Source organism: Haemaphysalis longicornis, unplaced genomic scaffold, assembly GCF_048455015.1.
Source record: "Haemaphysalis longicornis isolate Haplotype H1 unplaced genomic scaffold, Haemaphysalis longicornis Haplotype H1 scaffold_7, whole genome shotgun sequence".
NCBI lineage: Eukaryota > Metazoa > Arthropoda > Arachnida > Ixodida > Ixodidae > Haemaphysalis > Haemaphysalis longicornis.
In genome coordinates, this window is record NW_027526422.1 from 188,643,744 (window position 1) to 188,664,256 (window position 20,513).

Sequence of the window (20,513 nt, forward strand, 5' to 3'; positions counted from 1 at the left end):
AGGCGATCAATAATTTGTAAAAAAACATTGCTGGCTCCATAATTAATCGTTATCAGAAAAAAAGAAACTTTACTGAGCCCTTACACAGATAAGCAATGCGTTACCGTTAATTAATGACTCGCTTACCTGTAAAAAAGTAGCTGGAACCAAGGACTTGTGCCTTGATATTGCTGGAGTACTCAGCAATTTCAGGCCCCAAGTTCTCGGTTCCAGCTGTTTTGTCTGGGCGTTTGGGAGTGAGTGAGTGAGTGAGTGAGTGAGTGAGTGAGTGAGTGAGTGAGTGAGTGAGTGAGTGAGTGAGTGAGTGAGTGAGTGAGTGAGTGAGTGAGTGAGTGAGTGAGTGAGTGAGTGAGTGAGTGAGTGAGTGAGTGAGTGAGTGAGTGTGAGTGTGAGTGTGAGTGAGTGAGTGAGTGAGTGAGTGAGTGAGTGAGTGAGTGAGTGAGTGAGTGAGTGAGTGAGTGAGTGAGTGAGTGAGTGAGTGAGTGAGTGAGTGAGTGAGTGAGTGAGTGAATCAGTCAACCAGTCAGTCAGACACTCATTCAGTTAGTCAGGCAGCCAGTCAGTCGGGTACCTTTATTGGTTGCGTGTGGAAATTTCAGACTAAAGAAAACTAAATTTTAAGCGTTCCAACAAACCTTCATGTAACTGCTTTTAGCTCAGCGTAACCAATCGGTGTCAAAAAACTTGATAATCCTTACGAATATTTTCAAAATGTTTTTATTTCTTTAAGATCCCCCCAACCGAGCGCAAAGCTTAAAAGCACCTAAACATGTATGGAATGCGTGAACCTTGATACCAATTATCCACAAAACGGGCTCCCAGCAATTGCCTTAGAATTTTGTACTGCGTGCGTGTTGGAAATATAATCTGAACTAGCCATCCAACCCTTTTTTTCCGCAAGCAGAATCGCGGTTGTTGCGCCGCGTATTTCCCAAAATGAGGGCGCCCAAGAGTCCGGCGCCAGCGAGAAGGGCGCCTCCGATGACTACCGCAGCAGGAATGATGACTCCCTTCACAACTTTGCCGGCGTGATGTTCTTCCTCGGGCGGCTTGATGCCAAGCTCTCGGAGGAAGTCTAGGGCCCACGTCTGACAGTTGTTGCTCGTCAGGTGGTACCGGCCGGAGTCGCACATTTTCTTCAAGAGCTTTTCAAGTAGTCGATCAGGAACACGGTGCCTCCCCAGGTACCTCTGCAGGCAAAAAAAAAATAGAGCAAGAGAAACAATTTTTTTTCAATGCGGTAGCATTTAAATGCACTTCATTGCACAAAACTGAGTAATTGTTCAATTAAAAACATTTAGTTGTTTAATGGCGTAACTGTTAATGCAGGAGGAAAGCATTTAAAAAACTAAAAATTTTCAAAAATAAAAAACCAGTGAAAGCTGTCAAACTACCCGAACAAAATGAAAAATTTCTCTCTTAAACATCACCGCCGCACGAGAGATACAAAAATAAAAAATGGCCGAAAAAACCAACCGAAACAAAAAATTCAGGGCCCTCCAGTCTTGGAGAAGGATGACCAGCGAAGCAGGGCACAGTTCAAAGAATTAATGAAACAAAACACGTTTGTTCGCAATTTGCGACTGAGCATATTTCCCAGCTAATTATCTTAAACAAACTTGTGAGTACTAGAACATTATTCTAGTGTAAAAACCTGAGGCTGTCCGTTTCCTGCCTGCGTCGTGGGCAGCTTATTATCTGTGTAGCAAACCAATGTACAATACCAGTTCCCCAGAGGACCGCAGACAGGTCGCATCGGGCCGTGAGACGTCCATATGTTTCAATCTTCCCAAAGCAGAATGGATATAGCAACAGTGAGCGCGTGAATCGTGGCTGCGAGCGAGAGTCCATACCCTCCCTCTGTACCCTCCCGCCCGTACACGCCTAAAGGTGCCAGCGGTGCTCTGCTCGGGCTTAGACGTGAAGGACACCAGCCTAAATATCACTCCAGAAGCTCTTCGAGCCAGGCCAGAAAGACACCGGCACACACGATCAGCCCTTCAAAAAAGAAACACAAAACACTTTTTCTTGGGTGCGCAAAATATCCGGTTTACGTCTATTTGTCCAAGCAGGCAACTTGGAGGGACCGTCGCATGCATACAATCAAACCCGACTCTAACAAACCCGGATAGCGCGAATTATGCTATATATCGAACAAAAATAAATCAGTTACTGAAATACACGCGAAACATATTCTTTATAACGAACTTCACATCTGATATATCGAACTCGGCGTGCCTATAGAATGGCCACCAAAATGCATGTTCTCGGAGCGGCGATTGAGATGTTGATTGGCCGCCACCACTGAGCAAAGGCCGCGACTGAGACATTGCACCTCGTATGGAGTGAGATGACGCCCGACCCTTTCCCTAACTGTTTCCGACGCGCGGAACTCACGACAGAACCCGCCCAGTCAGTGAGTCCGGACCAAGACGGCAGCTCGCCAATGTTCTCGATGCTGTGCCGAAACGAGTGTCCTTCCAATATTTACTGAGTGTCGACGACAACGTTGCCGTCACTGTAAGCACCTCGGAAGCGGACATCGTCAGCAGCACCGTCGTAATGCTGCTGAAAAGCACCTAGATGGCAGTAGATGTCGCGAGTGAAAGCCGCCAGACGCTTAATGAAGTGCTTTCGGCAGTCGATGTCCTCCGCCAATATTTCTTCGATATTGAAAGACACGGACTCGAACTTGTGCAAACAATGTCTCGTGTAAAGAATGCTGTGCTAGTTGACGATGCCAAAACAAAAGGGAAAACAAAAATTACCGCTTTTGTTTTGGAAGTAGGTAGTTACGGCGTTAAGACGGAAAGTAGCATTATTATTTGCAATAAATACATTGTTTTGTGTATGGTAATGATATACGTTATTGTATTCGTTTCTGCGTGCGAGGATGGCAAGGGGATTCCCGCGTATTGCGAACTCGTAACAATAAACCCGTTAATGTCAAACCCGTTTATAGCGAACCGCAATATGCACTGCGATTAGTTCGATATATTCAATAGTTCGGTATAGCCGAACCCGCCTATAACGAACTTATTGTTACGAGTTCGCAATCCGCGAGAGGCCGCCGCCCCCTCCCCAGCTCCGCCATCCGCGTATGCAGAAACGAACACAGTACAGTAGCCATTACCATACACTAATAATCCATTTATTGGAAGTAAAAAAGCTATTTTCCGACTTAACTGCCCACGTTGCACAAAAAACGGTGATATTTTTTTCACTTTCGTTTTGGCGGCTTCAACTAGCATAGCATTCTCTACACGAAACATTGCACCACCAGTTCGAGTCCGCGTTATCAAAAATCTAAGAAGCATTGGCGCAGCACATTGACTGCCGAAAGCGCTTTATTATAAGCGTCGGACGGATTTCACTCGTGACATCACCGGGAACGTTGGCTAGCTCTTCCCACCGTTCACCGATGCTGCTGTCTTGGTCCGGACTCGCTGACTGGGCGGGTTCCGTCGCGAGTCGCGCGCACCGGAAAGAGTTACGGAAAGTATTTGGCGTCACGTCGCTCCGTGCGAGGCACAATGTCTCAGTCCCGGGCTTTGCTCCGTGGTCGCGGCCGATCCACATCTCAATCGCCGCTCCGAGACCATGCATTTTGGCGGCCATTCTAGGCGCCCAGAGTTGGATATATCGGATGTGAACTTACTTATAAGGAATAAGTTTCCCATGTATTTCCGTAACTGAATTATTTTTGTTCGATATATAGCCTAATTCGCTCTATCCGGGTTCGTTATAGCCGGGTTTCACTGTATAGGTGGGTTCGGCTATATCGAACTATTGAATATATCGAACTAATCGTGCGCCTATTGCAGTTCGCTATAACCGGGTTTGACTGTACACCGCTCCACTCTCACAACAATTCCGCGGTCTTGCACTATCCGGGCAAGGGGGACCAACGAAACTGGACCCACTACGCCAAGTACTGCAGGAAACGAAACATGCTTGTAGTTTGCAGTTGAGAATATTTTCTGTCTCATTGTTTATTGAAACTTGAATGCACGGAGTGTTATGCGACCGGCCAAACATGGGGTTGCCCTCTTCCCTATCGCGTTATAGGCATCTGACAACGCAACGTGCGCCCTGACAAGATTACTGCCGTAATGAATGCGAATTGGTTTTGTTGGTTTCTAGAGAGCAATAAACTTAGTAAAGTCTTATAAGCCAACACGAATTCACAGCAGCGGTAATTAGAACCGTATTTCACTTTACGATGCCTCGGCGACTTCGCAGGATTGGAACTGCTAATTGAGTATGCTTGCGACGTGCACACCTGTACATAATGTGAGGTCATTTCAGTGCAGGAGAAGACTTACCGAGGGTAGTTTAGGTAATTAGATATTATTATCAAATAACGTTTTTACAGTAAAGCATAAAGCCAAGTTAGGAGAAACACTTTTTCTACAATATGAAGTCCTAGTCTGCCAGCCTAGCAGCGATCACATTTTTTCTGCCGCAAGTAACGCAGTTGTTGGTAAACAGATATATTTTTTGAGGGTGAGCAAGGAGGGGGGCGGCTCCGGAGAAGCTTACTGCACTAGGATCATCAATAAATGTTTAGTGTAGCCGCCTCGAATGCTGCAATCTATCTAACAAACCTTAATGTGGACCTTGAATGATCCTCCTCGTCATAGAATACAGGTTATTGTGGCCAGACCACCCTTAATGTCTCAGCGCAGTACTAGTATGGAACATCACGCTCTTACAACTTTAAAGTGGTGAATTCAGGCCCCCGCGCTGCTTTGTTTATTTTTTTGTGTGTGTGGCCGGTTTTCTTAAATGACACATGTGGCGTATCCAATTTGCGAATCAACTTTATTGCGTTATTTGCTAGCAAAATATTTCATGCTAACAGGAATACGCTATTGCTCCCCAGTAAAACTACAATACCACCACAGCTATGAACGTTCCTTTATCTTTTTTGCAACGCGTTTGTTGAAACTACTATAGCATCGTGGCACTGTCTTATCTCTTATTAGCCTCTTATACAAGATAGGTATAACAGGCTAGTAAGAGAAAAGACACCTAGATACCTGTCTAGTACAAGAGGCTAAATTACCGCTGACGTAGGCACGAATGCATATTCCTATTTTGCACCTGAGATAGCTGCATACAGGGGATCCGGTTATAAACCGCTAGTCTGTTCTCTCTATTTGCTACTTACCAGGTCATCCATTTCGTGTCCTGAAATCATGTTAGCCATTCCGAGTAGCTGACCACTACGGACATTCGTCGCCTTCTTTTCTTGTGCACTGCGGGGAGTTTTTTTTTGCCATCACACCTTTCTGTGACTTCCTGCAGCTAACGTCTTTATGATGAACGCCTGGTATTTTGTTAAGTATTGCGAAATGCTACCTCACCTGTTTTCTATTTATTTTCTATTCTAATAATAACTGCGCTGGAGTGGAGATTATTGGATCCATCAAATTTTTTAATCGGTCGCTACGGCTACCAAAGTTAATGCAACGAAAACTGCTAGTTTATATTAGTTCAGCAAATTCACCGCTGAGAGTGACTCGTGTAAAACAATAAAATAACGTCCAATCACAGCGCTTATCACCCGTCCTGTTGTCTGTTTAACGCTTTTTGTTTAGCCAAAGGGCAATGCGTTTGGCATACCTAAAAGCATAGATTTTATAGACACACCCGAATTAATACAGGAACGGAGGTTACGAAGCGTATATTTCATTCTTAGGGGAAAGTGCCGGCGGCGGGCGCAGCACGACGAATACAGCAGCCAGCTCTTTCCAGGTTACTTCCGCGCGTAGTAAACACATTTCTGGCTGAGAATGTCGTTGATATAATCCAGTCAATATGCTAAAACAATTTACTCTGGACACCAGCACGTCCTTTTTTCTGGGGTAAGCATGTGCTGGGTCAAAACTGCAGGGGCGCAGGAGTAAACCACCCTGCGTTAATGCTTTTCTTGCCCAGTTTTTTTAAGTCAGCCGGGGTCATTGTTCAAGCGCTTGCACTAACATTTACAAGTGGCTAGCGGTACAGTTAAATAAAAATTGCTAAAAACCTGAATCGAAGCGGCGTAAGACTTCTTGTTTACGAAGCTGGCGTTTTCTTCACGGATGCAGTCACCGTTGACAGAAGTATTCTGTGCCAACGTAAAAGTAATCAACAACAAAAAGCGTCAGCCTGCGCCACAAAGTATGACAGGCTAGTCACCGTTGAGTTTCACAGTGAAGTTCTGCTCGTCGCCGCATTGTTCAGGCCCTAGAAGAAGTAATTACTTTTGAGATGTTTGCACCAGATGTTTGAACAGCTTGAGATGTTTGAACTGCACCAATAAAACATTCAGACCCATCAATACGGTGAAATTAAGCTGGCATGATTATATTTCTTGTCATGGCGAACACCTGCGTAGTGGGCGACGACGGTGCACCTTGCCTGCCACGGGATGACAATGCGGTCGATGGTGGCGCTGCCTGGTCGTGCAGTGACCCGCTTTAGGTGTCGAACGCTCCCTATAGGTCCAACCCTGGTACTGGGATTTACGACAGGATAATTCTAGGATTGAATTGTCCAACCTCACCTAACCCTCTTCAAGAAACAGTCTCCACAGGCGAAAAGATTATAATACCAGTAAAAAAAATGTGGAAACGAGTAGCTTTTCAAAATCAGATCCAACGCTTCCTCGCTTTATGCAAACAGCTGTGTCTCATCGGGGCGGTTGACGGCCCAGTGATTGAGCTCTCCAGCAATTTACTGATAAGGGCGTTTCATGGCTTACCCTAGCGTTCAACCATAGAGAGAGGGGTGCATTTTCTGTCTAATTTTACACGTCCATGCACCCGTCTCCAAATCTAAACTGCTTAGATCAGTGCCGCGCTTTATGTTTCTGGGACGCGCTGCAGTGCTTCTTTGACACGCACTGATGGCGCACCTAGATGAACTTAAGGTTCCTTGATGCGGAGTCGTAATGCCCACTACTCCGTGACCGCATCCATGTCATAGGTCTCCACTCGCTCTGGAAGAGGAGAGTTAATGCGGTTGGCTATGCCGAGCTCCCCCAACCGGAGTGGGTGCATTTTGTGCAGAAGACGCGGTGGGCAGTTACGGCCCTTGACGGGACTGAACCATAATCAGAGCTCCATGATGGGTTGGCGCGCTGCTCGCAAGCTTCCGTGGGCTTCAAGGCAAAGCAGCAGATGAGATGGGACTCAATTTGAGGGCTTGAGTCGGGGAAGCACTATAGTGCACTTCTGTTTACCAATGACTCTCCTCTGGGGCCTCCCTGCCCGTCCCTTTTCTCCGATCTCGTTCCCTTCAAGCTGTTCACAAATGACACCGCCACACATTTGGCCCTCTTTCGAGCATAAATATTCCCGGCACTCGGCGGCACTGCTAATATTACCCCTCCACTGGTCTTCACTCCCCTGACATAACATGCTGTCGCTGTCTATTGGTTCGCATAAATCTCAAATGTGTGTATTTTTCTGTGTGCGTAAAATTGCATTTTTTTTTCCTGAAACATCTGCAATAACTCCATGTGGCTCTGTATCTCTATTTGTAAATAAATTCACTGTTGCAAAGCAACGTTCCGGAATTGCGAAATATGATACACACCGGCTTCATAATGCGAGGGACTCAGGTTCGATTGCGACTGCACCCGGTTACAACTGAAGAACGGCAACGAAAGTTGCCGGTGTGCCTCATCGCCGCAGCCGCAGTATGATGTTACTGGGAATATTTTTAACATTGCACGAGCCATTTTGTATATTTTGTTTTACTTAGATGCTTATAAAAGACCCCAGCGACAACAAACAAACTGCGTGAAAAAAGGCAGACGATATCATGCATTTAGTAATCCCCTTTCAAAACGCGTGCGTCCGTTGACATCCGGGTCCGTCGCTTAGGCGAAGTGATACCGCACATTAGCTATTGTTGTTCTTAACTTGTTCCCGAGTGTACTACAAACGTTTTACCTTTTCTTAACTTGGCTCCCTCATCATCATCATCATCAACACCTTCTCCTTCATCATTTCCTCCTCCTCCTCCTCCTTCTGGTACTCCCCCTTCTCCTCCTCCCCTTCTTCTACTTCATCATATTCTTCTTCATCTCCTCCTCCTCTATGTCCTCCCCCTTCTTCCTCGAGCTCCTCCTCTGGCCCTCCCCCTTCTTCTTTCTCCTCCGCCTCCACCTTCACCTTCTTCTTCTTCTTCTTCTTCTTCTTCTTCTTGTACAGATAAAGTTCGCTTCCAGCGATCCACTCAAATTATGGGGTTTGACACCCCAAAGCTACATGCACCTGAGTTATGAGGTGAGCCAGTGCGGAGGGATTCAAATTAATTTAAAGGAGCACTGACACGAAAATTTTATGCTACACTTTCATTACTTTTATCGATGCTTAATGGTCTGGCCAGCCTGAAACAGCACTTCAAATACTTCAGCGCGCGATAGTTCATTACATTGAACGGCCTGAAAATCGTTTGTTTCAAATTCCCGCGCTTTCACCCCGACAGGCGCATATGACAGACTCCCTGCCAGACCTCACCGCTTTGTGCGGACGGCACCGGCGCCCGCTTGAGAGGGCGTTACGCCCGCTCGCCGCTCGTGGGGCCGCGCTCGTCAAGTGACGTCACGAGTTTTTGACGAGCGCTGTCGCGTCACTTCTTTTTCCTCTCTTGGAGTGATGTCACGCTGATGTCCATTTGCTGAGTGCCGCTCCGCGCCCTGCTCCGTCGGCGCGATAAATGAGATCTAATTGAACTATGTTCTTCGCGTCGCAGGACGCTCATATTTCAGCCAGGGTGTTCTGTTGAGTGAAGGAAGCGAACTGTACAATAATATTAACGCCGAAAATTGGTGTCAGTGCTCCTTTAACAACCTGGGTATATTGCACGCGCGCCGAAATCATGACACACGGGCGTTTTCTCTTTTCGCCTCCGTCTACAATGCAGCCACCGCGGCCGGGATCGAACCCGCGTGCTTGGGCTCATCTGAGAGACGCCTTAGCCACTAAGCCGTGCCGCAAACGCTGTATCTGGCAGCTAAACGATTACTACTAAAGAAACCCGATCAAAATGAAATAAATCGTAAACTGTCAATTCATGCAGACCCTAGACACGCCGTTGCTGATTATGAGGGACAAAATAATAGCATTGAGTACCTGGCAAGGCGACGTTGACGTTTGGAATGAAATACTTGCCGAATTAGATAAAATACAAGTCGAATTGCGTGCGATACCTGCGTGAGACATCAGTACCTGTCGTTTTTAGTTTTTTAAAGACCCCATACAGAGAAAACGGTTATTGCAGCCATGCAAAAGTTGTTTCGAAACTATACAGCCGAAAAGGAACCTTCGTATACACGTAACACATTATTGAATAGGCCTGGGCTAGACAGAATTTTTGGCTGCGTGCCGTGTTGTTCAGCTGATGACATAACAAATGGCAAGCTCCGTTTATAAAGCACATTACGGCCAATAAGAATATAGAAAACAATAAAACAAGTACAAAGAAAGTCGCTGTGCCTCCTTTCATTAGCAGATGGCGTTAGAGCTCTTAAACGCAGCTCCACCGTCTTTAGAGCTTTAAACGCGGTGCACTGCCTGACAACGGCTTCAGATAACTCCGACTTTTTCTGCTGGTTTTGCTCTCAAAAACGTTTTTCAAAAACGCTTTCCGTTATGACCTCCACTAGTCAGTTGCAAATATTATTTGCGCTTAAACGTCAACAAAGTGCCGCATTTGCGCGATTGTGACGCGCCCCTTTTTTTCTAAAGTAGCCTTCAAAATTGTGTGCGCGTTGCCATCGGGCTACAAATCGAAATGGGCTTCAAAGCGGGCAGAAGTATTGCAATGCCGACGAACTCATCCCGAAATCCAACTCAATCGAATCGAAAAAATACGTCAACCTAACGTGAGTAAAGTTTGGTGCGCCCAATCATAAATGAGCACACATCAGCCAGATGTTGCACATACTGCTGCTCCTGCAGGTATTTAGTCGGAGTCGTTATGGCTTTGAAGAAGTGCCACTGTGAAGCGCCCATTAAGCGCAAGGCAATTTTACTTCCCGACAGCGAGGGCAATGGAGTAGCATCATGCACACTATGCGTCCCAGAGAATTGGTTGCCCGATTGATGTAAACAAAGCACAACGACATTTCCATGCAAGGTGGCACCGGCCCTCAGCACGGACGTTTTCGAGAACTTGAAGACTCTAGGTAGAATACCTAAATTAACACCTATAAAACTGATTGATTGATTGTGGGGTTTAACGCGCCGACGCAACGCAGGCGATGAGGCGCGCCGTAGTGGAGGGCTCCGGATTAATTTTGACCACCTGGGGATCTTTAACGTGCGCCGAAATCTCGTACACACGGGCGTTTTTGCTTTTCGCCTCCATCAGAAAAGCGGCCGCCGCGGCCGGGAATCGAACCCGCGACCTCGTGCTCAGCAGCCCAACGCCTTAGCCACTGAGCCACCGCGGCGGGTCACCTATAAAACTATCGCCCCTTCATGCCTAAAATATTGAAGTCAAGGTACTTCAAATAGCAAGCACTTTCCGTGTTGCCTTTTCCAGTTTGAATGCTAGTAAAAGCCGGATAAACTTTGAGTTTATGAAGCACAAGGGATTTTTGCTGGCACAGCAGTTTGTATGAAATAAAATATCTTCTGCCAGGTACGTGGTGTCATGTATTTTACACCTATGTGATAAAATCCGCATGAACCTATTTTTTAGAATTTTCCTGCGTAAAGATGCCGGCCCATTACAGTATTCGGCGCGTAGGAATAGCGCAAATCCGTTAAGAACAAGCCTCTTACCCTGTTTGGATAGCACTTCTCGAAGGCGGCCCTTTTCTTCCAGTACCTCCGCCCCGTCAGGTCTCCGGCGGAGTCCATGTCAGCGTCGCAGATGAGCACCTCATCGTCGCCGTAGTCGAAGACCAGCAGCCAGTGCTTATTCCAGGAGTCACCGCTCGCACAGCTCCCCGACGAGGCGAAGTAGGAGAGCACGCTGGAGGCCAAGTTGAAAGACTCGGCCCTCTGAACGGGCGTGTTGCAAAGGTACACGTCGCACATATCAGAAAACACCGTGCCCGACATATTTCCACTTTCGGGTGACCAAACAACCCCTCTCGATCTCAAAGGATTGCCTTATCGGCGTTCACGACACGAAACTAGTTCCGTTCGCCCCTCGTCAGCTCTGAAGATGCGGAGACGCTGTTGGTGTGTCGGAATCCTCCAGTTGTTGCAATCGCTGCCGACGCTGCGGCTGCCGCGGCCGCAGTGATGTCGACGGCGGAGGTTATTTCTGTTTTCGTCAGAGCACAGCTGGCAGTTGGCGGGGCGCCGCGAAACGCCATCGAGCGCGTTGGCGGCCACATCTACCGTCCTCTTCCTAGGCGGGGTCGTTGGGTAGGCGTCCGCGGAGAGGGTGTTGGCGCGCTTCCACATATTTGCCCGGGGTTCGCGTATGCAGCTGGGCGCTCAGCCTTCTTCGTGTTGTTATGATGGATTCCACGAGGGACTACTCCCTAAGGAATTTAGAAGTAGGCAACGGCGGAAAGACTTTAGTAGCATAGTTCTGGGTTTAAGTGTGTTAAAAACAGGAGGCGTGGGAGAAAAATGCGTGGAAGAACGCGGCGTCGATCCTTCAACTTCGAGAAATTACCGGGCGTCGCTCCAGCTAGCGATTCATGACAATTCAATTCTAGATAATTATAACAAACAAGAAAAGCATTCGGGGGAAATACAGGCACTCCAACGCAAAAACAAAGGGAACACTGCTTCCAAGAGAACTCTATACAACAACCCTCGCTTCTTCTCTATTTTTTTACGCCGCGCGACCAAAAAACCGCTGCACGGAGCCAAAGCATCTGAGCAATGCAAAATCCAATCCACGAGGCGAAGGGTTTACAGTTTATACCGCTTTGAAGCAGTCATGAAAATAGGGTGGAATTTTGCGATTTTTCTTTGTGCATTGGAGAAAAGTATAACAGACTACGGTGCGCTACAATAAAAAAAACTGTGAACACTGAACAACGTACACAAAAATAGAACTATCCAGAAGTTAAACAGGAGGATGTTTCGACGCTTTCTAACCGGGGTAGTTCTGCTTGCCTCAACACAGAGACAGAGAGAAATAACTTTATTGGCAGAAGCTGGTGATCCTAGGCGTCGTACAAGAGCCCTTGGGCTAAGCAGCGTCCTCAACCATCTGATTTGCGCAGACTTGACCCGCTCGGTCAGAGCTGGGCAAAACGGCCTCCCATTGCTCCGTCTGAGTGATTCTGCGCGCGAGTATAGCCGCCTGCGGGCACGCCCACGGCATATGTGCTAGGTGTGCCCCTTCTTTACATTTTTGGCGTTTCTCTGACTGTTGCCCATTCATATCCGAACCAAGTTACACACAGCTATTGCCTCAGCAGCCTTTTTTCGGGACACTGATTTCGGACGTAAAGTATGCCATACAGCACTGAATTGTTTTCCAGGAAGTTTCTCATGTGTTTGCTTTTAAATATATCTGCCCTATCTCCATTTTTAAATGCATGCCGGCCGTTTCTAAGCCAACAAAACCAGTGAAGCATCCACAGTCAAGTTCTACACATTTCTACTGATATTCGGTGGGGATAGATGCGCTCCATCGTTACGATTTAGCGTTTTCCAAAGAAAATGTCACAGAATGTTTTCCTGGCAAGAGAGATTTTCGATTAGACTAAGACATCTCTTTCGTAAAACTTTAATCCATCTGGGATTTCCATACAGCATGTGCCGCACCTATTTGAAAACAATTGTTAATGTTAGAGCACACACCGTCGCTCGTCCGAGGTCGATAATTACAAACGCGGTCGTTCTATTTCGAGTAGAAATAAGCAGTGGTTTCTAGATGGCAAAAAATAGTTCTAGGCTACTGTTTAGCAATTCCCTAATCACGTGTTCAAAGAAAACCATATCTCTCACCCTATGCATGTGATGTCCACCGAGTTATTTTTACTCCGCTCACAATTCCACCAATATTTTGCTTTTTGTTTTGATTTTTCTTTTTTGTTGTTGCTTCAGATTGAATTTACTAAGTGAATAAAAAGTATCTTAGGGCACTTCATATGCTAATTACATCGACAGGCTCATTTTACTGCAACATCATGTTTGCGTTTCTTTCTTCGCCGTTATCTCTCCTTCTCGTGGCGCGAATTGCTTTAGCTAGCAGACTTCCGCCCGTCACAGCTCCCCTAAAATCAGTATTCTGAGCGGATGGACATGTGGCCTGTCCTACTCATCATCATTAGCAGCAGCATCAGCATCAGCATCATCACCACCAGCCTATCTACGCCAACTGCGGGGCAAAGGCCTCTCCCATTAATCTCCAGTTACCCCGGTCCTGTGCTAACTGCAATTAATTAATCCCCGCAAACTTCTTGATCTCATCTGCCCATGTAACTATTGTTGCCCCCGCAACGCTTTCCTTCTCTAGGGATCCACTCTCTTACCCTTAATGACCAGCGGTTATCTTGCCTTCGCACAACATGCCCTGCCCACGTCCATTTTTTCTTCTTAATTTCTACTAATATGTTCTTAACACGCGTTTCCTCCCTGACCCACTTCTCTGTCTCCTTGTTCCTTAATGTTACACCTATCATTTTCCGTTCCATTTCTCGCCAAGTCGTACTTAATTTAACTTGAACCCTCTCAATGAGCCTGCAAGTTTCTGCCCCGTAGGTGAGTACCCATCAGATGCAGCTGTCATACACTTTCTTCTTCAGGGACACTGGTAGGCTGCCATTGATTATCTGAGGATGCCTGCCGAAAGCACTCCACCCCATTCTTATCCTTCTAATTATCTCTGCCTCATGGTTGCGATGCGGGGTAACAACTTGGCCTAAGTAGATATATTCGCTCACCACTTCCACTGACTCGCCACCAATCTCAAACCACTGTGCTGCCCCGAGGTTATTGATCATTACTTTAGTTTTCTGCATATTAATTTTCAGGCACACGGTTCTACTCTGTTTGTCCAGAGCGGAAAGCATGCTGTCCTACTCACGTGCCATCATGTTCAGGTGTCACACGTCATGCGCTATTCTTAAACCTTTCCCTTCAAATTCATAGTATAGTGAAGCGGGCATATTCCCCCCTCAAGGCTCCAGGTTACTGCCCAATCCTCCAACCGGTTATGTGTCACGAAGAAAAGAACATACAAGAAAAGAAAAGAACTAGAGGGAAATCTGGCGCCACTGTCTAGGGCAGCCGCGCTTCAGCGAGAGAGAGAGAGAGAGAGAGAGAGATGGAACTTTATTCAGGCATCCGGCGTGCAAAGGATACGATTCCCGGCCACGCAGGGCTCGGTTGCGTCCCCTCTATCTAATCACCCTAAGTCGCAAAAGTCCTAGGGCGTCGGGCTTAGACCCCGAGGCGGTTGGTCTCGGCGTCCGCTCGAGCTACTCGGAGCGCTCCCGGCCGCCACCGTCGGCCCCCGACCCCCACCTCCCGCATGGGAGGGCGGAGTGCCGGGAGGGACGGGCGGGCGCGGGGCCCCCTTTCGCCTTTGCAGAGCCAGAGCCGCCTCGAGCCGCTGGATGGCCCTCCTCTGTTGTTGGGGCTCCGCAGAGCCCACGCATTCGCGCACGTCCGGTGGGTACGGGCCCTGTGGGTCCTGTCTATCCCCCCCACCGTCGCGCACTGCACAGTCACAGCCCCACATGATATGGGTCAGGGTCGCAGTTTCGCGTTCACACACACTGCACCGAGCACTCTCGTAGAGGTCCGGACACACGTGCCGCGCGAGCGCCGGCGTCAGAACAGTCTCTGTCTGTAATTGCCTGAGCTTCACCGCCTCCGCCCGAGACAGGTCCCGGTGCGGGAGCGGAAAAGCACGCCTCTGGTCCCGATGCCAACGAAGCACCCCGCCGTAGTCGGTGAGGGGCTCCGCTTCTTCGTCGTCGTCGATGTCAGTTGTTTCACCGCAGTCCTCGAGGGATGACGACAGCGGACGGGATGTCGCGACCCGGCACGTGGCGAGACCACGGGCCGCAGCGTCCGCCTCCTCGTTGCGGTTGCATAGTCCGGGTGCCAGCTCCCGGCCCGCGTGGGCCGGGAACCACTTGATGATCGTAGTCTTCGTGACCCCCTGCGCTGCAGCCCCCATCGTCCGCCAGGACTCCAGGAGCCGCGCAGTGCCACCACACACCACGCCGCGAGCAAAGTTGCGGATGGCTGTTTTGAGTCACTGAGCACCGTGCGCACACCGGGCAGGCCCAGGGCCAAGGCGATCGCCGCCTCCTCTGCCTGGCTCGCCGACCGGGCGCACACGCTGCCCGCCGTCAGTTGTTCACCGGTGGAGGCCCGCGCGGCCACCGCCACGAACGTGCACGGTCGCCCACGGCACTTGGCCGCGTCTACAAACAGCGCACCGTCGTCCTCGCTGTACTGGTGAGCCAGCGCGCGCGCGCGCGCGGCCCGTCTGCCGGCGTCCCTCTCCGGGTCCACGTTCCTCGGGAGCGGGTACACGATCAAACTTCTGGCGATCTCGTCCCGAAGGGGGACGTCATGTACCCCGGAGGTACGTTCCTCTTGTCCTTGGCATGGCTCATGAACAGGCTGAAACGTTGGCTATGGCTGCAAAAAAGCAACACTATTACCGTATATGGTTCATGATATTTGTTTTGTAATTATAGAATTGCACCTCCAAAATGTCAGTAGTTTTTAGAAGCTTAATTTACGATGAACAAAAAAATGTTACTTTTTTGTTGATTTTGACTTCGAGACAAAAAAGAAGCCGTATGGTTAGCTACGCCAAGCAGACGAGGAACGTCGCTAGCAGCAATGGCGCCGCCCACGGCGGCCCGCGACTGCAGCGACAGATTTCCCTCTAGTATATATTAGTATGAAACTCTACGGAAAAGAAAAACCACAGTTTTGTCAACGGGCGGAGAAAGCATGCTGGAAAAGCCCTGGTTGTTGTGGTTATCGTTAATTAACGGGCGGACCCGGCATTGCAAGGAATGCCGGCAATAGTTCCGCCAGATCACCACCGTTAAAAACGATAGGCGTCCGCGTCCGTACTACGCACTCGGCTTTCATCTGCACTGACCCTTAATGAAGTTCCACAGTAACTGCTGGATAGAGTGCTGTCAGATGGCACTCTAGCCATTCCTGCAGCGATCAGCTACAGTGCCGTAGTACGGCACTCTAGACACTGCTGGCTAGAGTACTGTCCGGAGATATTCGACTGCTTAAGACTAGGATAGTACCGGCTCAAGCGTCTGTCGTTGTAGTTTAGAGGATCCGTAGTTGCTTCTTGATTACAAAGACAGTGGTTAGAGACCAAGTTTTGCAAACTCTGTTGTTGTTTTTTTATCTTAAATTGAACTATAATTTTAATGGCCCAGGTTCGTTTTGCTGTTTTAAATGATTTATTTGTGGGCGTTACGTCATGTTATGTTATGTTTAGGTTGGGTTGCCTAGCTTTACGTTATTTAGAGCGATATAGTGACAGATGCGGCAATTCTGTTACAAAACGCCTGTGGACGTCGATTTAGTGGAGCGCTTATAATACCGTCAGACAGCACTATAGACACGACCTTTCTTGTTTACGCTATGCAGCGGCGGCCATTTTCTCTATCAGACCACGAACACCGTGGTTTTTCGCCGAATAGACTAATGACGGTTAACGCCTTAATAGCTTCCCCATATGGGCGCATTTTGAAGGTGGGTTGGGGGAGAAGCTATGCAGGTAAAAACCGAGCTCAAATATTTTTCGGTTGTAAGCGCGGGCCTCGCTTGAGGAGCAAGTTAATGTTGTTCATGCCTATCCTATACATCAGTAGTGTGCAGGGGCGGTGGAAGAAACCAATGTGGCATGCATTAACGCAGGCGAAAACGCCCAGTGAGCAGGTTAGAAAGCGCTCTCCCTTAGTGTCAGCAACGCCAGAAGCAAGGATCGCCAGCAGTATCGGCTTTATATAGCCGTACCTACGGACATCAAGCAGGGTTCTCGTACATGTAGCGCAAAAAAAATGGACAGAGCACAAGAGACAAAGACGACCACCCAACTTTATTGCTCTCTGTTTTTTTCTATTTTGTATCATTTGGAGCCTTCGACTTCGTTTTAAATTTTACTTTTTTTGTTTTTCTGCGATGACGGTGCCTCTTACATTTGGCTAAAAATATCCAAAAAGCGGCAACCTCTGTTTTTTGTGGTTATGCACTTGAATTTTGTGTATCTTGAATTTCAGATAGATAAATACACGATTATACCGACTAAATGCCCTAATTTCCCCTATCACGCTTTCAATGCAGACAGGGACAATACACATCGCGTTGGGGTTATCACCAAAAATGCTTGCCCATTAAAAAGAATCGACATCGACTGGCAGTGCCACACAACGTGTTGCATCTATTCACGCGGTGAGCAGCGTTCTATGCCGAGGTGATTAGCTGCTGATGTTGCCGCAGTTGCACCGGTTTTGTTTGAGCTAGTCTGTAGCGCAGGCCAAGCCAAGCTGTCAGTAAAGTAAGCGAAGTTAAGCTAAGCTAAGCTAAGCTATCATAAGCTAAGCTAAGTTATCCTAAGCTATGCTGAGCTAAGCTAAGCAAAGCTAAGGCGATTCAGAGCAAGGCAAAGAAGATAATAGAGACCATGCCACTGCACTTATTTTCTCCTCGTGCCTGTTTTGGTACTGCGCAGGTTCCGAGATGTTCAAGAACGACTACCAAATAGCCCAATTATTCTGTGCTAGATTCATGTTGCTTCTGCCTCCATTTCCGCAGCTTCACTGCTGTTCATTCCGTTCTGCCAAAGACCAACGGCCAGTTGACATGGTCTGTGGTTGCAACCGAGCTCACACATACTGAAAAAAAAAATTGGCTCAGCTTGCACTAGTTGTGGAAGTCTGAAGAAACATCACAGCGGGTGATGGTGGCGGGTGACGGTGGCCCCTCTTTCTTCGTCGGAGACCCGACTGTTGCACCTCACATGGGTTTCCGAACTTGCCACTAAAAGTTCTCCATGACAGACAAGCCCGGATTGTTTCGTTTGCAGGCTTTCACATCTCTTCGATAGTGGACGGCGCTAGAACGCGCCAGAACCTGCGGAAACCGGCTTCGTCAACTCGGCGTCTGTAGCGCAAAATCGGCGAACGCACGGGAACTGGCGAGGAGGAGAGCACCCGAGAGATCACCCCATGAACACTGGGCAGAGTGTTCTCGAAGGTCGACCTGGCCGATGCCGGGTGCTCCTCACAAGGCACACGCTCACGTGCACTCGGTGTGTTTCCCTGTTATTGTTTCCTTTGTAACAATGGACGGCGCAACTAAAAGCTGAGACAGCTCTGCTGGTAAACGGTTATATGCGAGGACATTACAGCATGACCAGGAGGGCCGACGTCGGCGCGGCTAGACAAAGCAGCAAGCCGACGCAGATTCCAGAATTTGCAGACGCGTTTTACATCGGCGAGCAGACAGCCGAACGAGGTGGTGTTGTACGTTGACGTTAGCTACCAACCAGACACGGTCTATTCTAAGCTGCTGGTTCGAATTTTTTGTTCAGCGTTACCTAGCGTACAATCGTCGTTGTTAAGCAGTGGGGTGCATGATTATCTCGAAAGTGGAGTTTTCAGGTTATCACGCTAAAAACCACCCCGCAACACAACGGGCGAGGCTGCCAGGCTGAAAGGAAAATCAAGCAGAAATGCCTATAGGGTTATGTTAAAGGAGCCATGAAGAGAAAGTACAACTTATTTTAATTTGAAAGCACTAGGATTCAGTATCTCAATCAGCTCCATTACAGCCACAAAAGATGTTTTTTAACGAAACAAAAGCAAGTATTTAAATACTTGCAAATATTGCGCCACAGTGACGTGTTATGAGCAAGAATGCGGTCATACGGGCCAACAATAAAACATAATTTTCAGTGCGTTAACTGCACGTTAGCATTCAAATGATGCAGTCAAGGGAAGAGTGCTGAGCCCTTTCATTTTCAACTTGGTGCTGGCTCCTCTCCCCGACTGCATCCCTCCAGGCTTGCGACACCCAGTGGAGGTGGCGGTGTACGCTGACGATGTGGCACTCTGGACCCATGGCCCCACCAGAGACTGCCACATAGTCAAGGCGTGCCTCCAGGAGGATCTGGGCTCAGTTGCAGTCTTGCTCGACAGCCGTGGCTGCAGCTCTCAGAGGCAAAAACGCAAGCCCTTATGCTGCACCCGGGAGGATGCATTGTTCGACGGGCAACACCGCCCATCGCACTCAAGGGGCGGCCTCTTCCCTGGCGGCTGACCTTGAAGTACCTGGGGCTGCCCATTGACTGCCGGCTCACATGGCTGCCAGCTGTCAAGGCCCTCAGGGCACGCAGCGCACGGGTGCTCCAAGGGGTGCGGCAGCTTCTGTCACGAGGCAATGGCTGCTCAACCAAGTGGCGCAGCGCGTGTTCCACGGCATGGCCTCCGCAGCTTTGCTGTACGCGCTTCCACTCGCCTACCTAGGACCGCTACGCTGGTAGGAGATCGACCAACGCCGCGCCCTCCGCCTCTGCCTGGGCCTCCCCTCCACGTCGCCGGTGGCGGGCACTTACACCGAGGCGGACACCTGGCCCATCGAGATGCGGGCCATGCAGACGGGGCTGCGGCACATCCAGCGCCTGCTGACCGTACGCGACGGGGCTCCGCTCCTGCAGAGGTTCTGTAGCCAGTCCAACTCACACGTGGGAGCGCTGCTCACTATCTTCAAGGAGGGCATCGAGGTTCCGAACCGACCCCGTCTGGAGCCGCCACCACCAGACACCGGGTAGGCCCTGCAGATCACCACGACCTTCCGCGGGGTCTGCAATAAGCGGACCACACCACTACAGGCCATCCGCCATGAGGCGGCCACCCTGCTGCAGGACGAGCTGAGCAGCTACCTCCATCTCTTCATGAACGGCTCCGTCAAGCACAGCACGTGCGAGGGGGTGGCTGCGTGCGTGGTGCCTGAGCTGGGAGCCAGCCGGAGCTGCCGCCTGCCCTTCCCCACTTCCTCCACACGGGCGGAGCTGGCAGCGCTGCACCTGGCCGCCGACCTCCTCTTCGAGAGGGGTCGCCATAACCACCCCGGAGTGGTCATCCTCACGGGACTCCAGGACTGCCCTGTTGCAGCTGCACGGGGCCGATCAACCCACAAACAGCAGCGGCTACCCGGAGAAGCAGGCAACCAAGCAGGCTCCCTTGCAACCAAGCTGAGCATTGTTGCCTCCCGAGGCTTCGACCTGCGGCTCCAGTGGCGGCCGGGCCACAGTGGCATCCGCGGCAACCAAGACGCCGACGCCCGCGCCAGGGAGGCCCACCAGGAGGGCACCCCAGTCTCCCAAGACGTCACCGCGTTCGACGAGGCCCGCACTGCCCTGGCCCGCATGGCGCAGACGATGCACCCCGACCTTCGTGTCCTGAGCGGCCTGGCGCCCAGACAGTTGTCCGCACGCATCAGCAGGGACGCCCGCTGCCTGCTTCTCCGCATGCGGCTCAAGTGCTGGAATGTGGCGGAGCGTCTGTACCGACACGGGAGCAAGGACTCCCCTAC

At 49.5% G+C, this 20,513-nt stretch overlaps 1 protein-coding gene across 1 annotated transcript; it reads right to left on the bottom strand.

Moving 5' to 3' along the window:
* Positions 1-633: 633 nt before the first annotated feature.
* Positions 634-11,255, bottom strand: LOC144145638 (uncharacterized). The gene is made up of 2 exons (XM_077677312.1): positions 10,788-11,255; positions 634-1,190 (listed from the first exon to the last, which is right to left on the bottom strand). The coding sequence occupies exons 1-2, from the start codon at positions 11,067-11,069 to the stop codon at positions 873-875; spliced, it is 600 nt and encodes a 199-aa protein (XP_077533438.1). The 5' UTR covers positions 11,070-11,255; the 3' UTR covers positions 634-872.
* Positions 11,256-20,513: the final 9,258 nt, after the last annotated feature.

Excerpts from the sequence above, each read along its gene's own strand:
- LOC144145638 (XM_077677312.1), bottom strand. The coding sequence starts at position 11,069 with ATGTCGGGCACGGTGTTTTCTGATATGTGCGACGTGTACCTTTGCAAC. Across the intron at positions 1,191-10,787 it reads AGAAGTGCTATCCAAACAGG|AGGTACCTGGGGAGGCACCG; the intron begins GTAAGAGGCTTG and ends TTTTGCCTGCAG.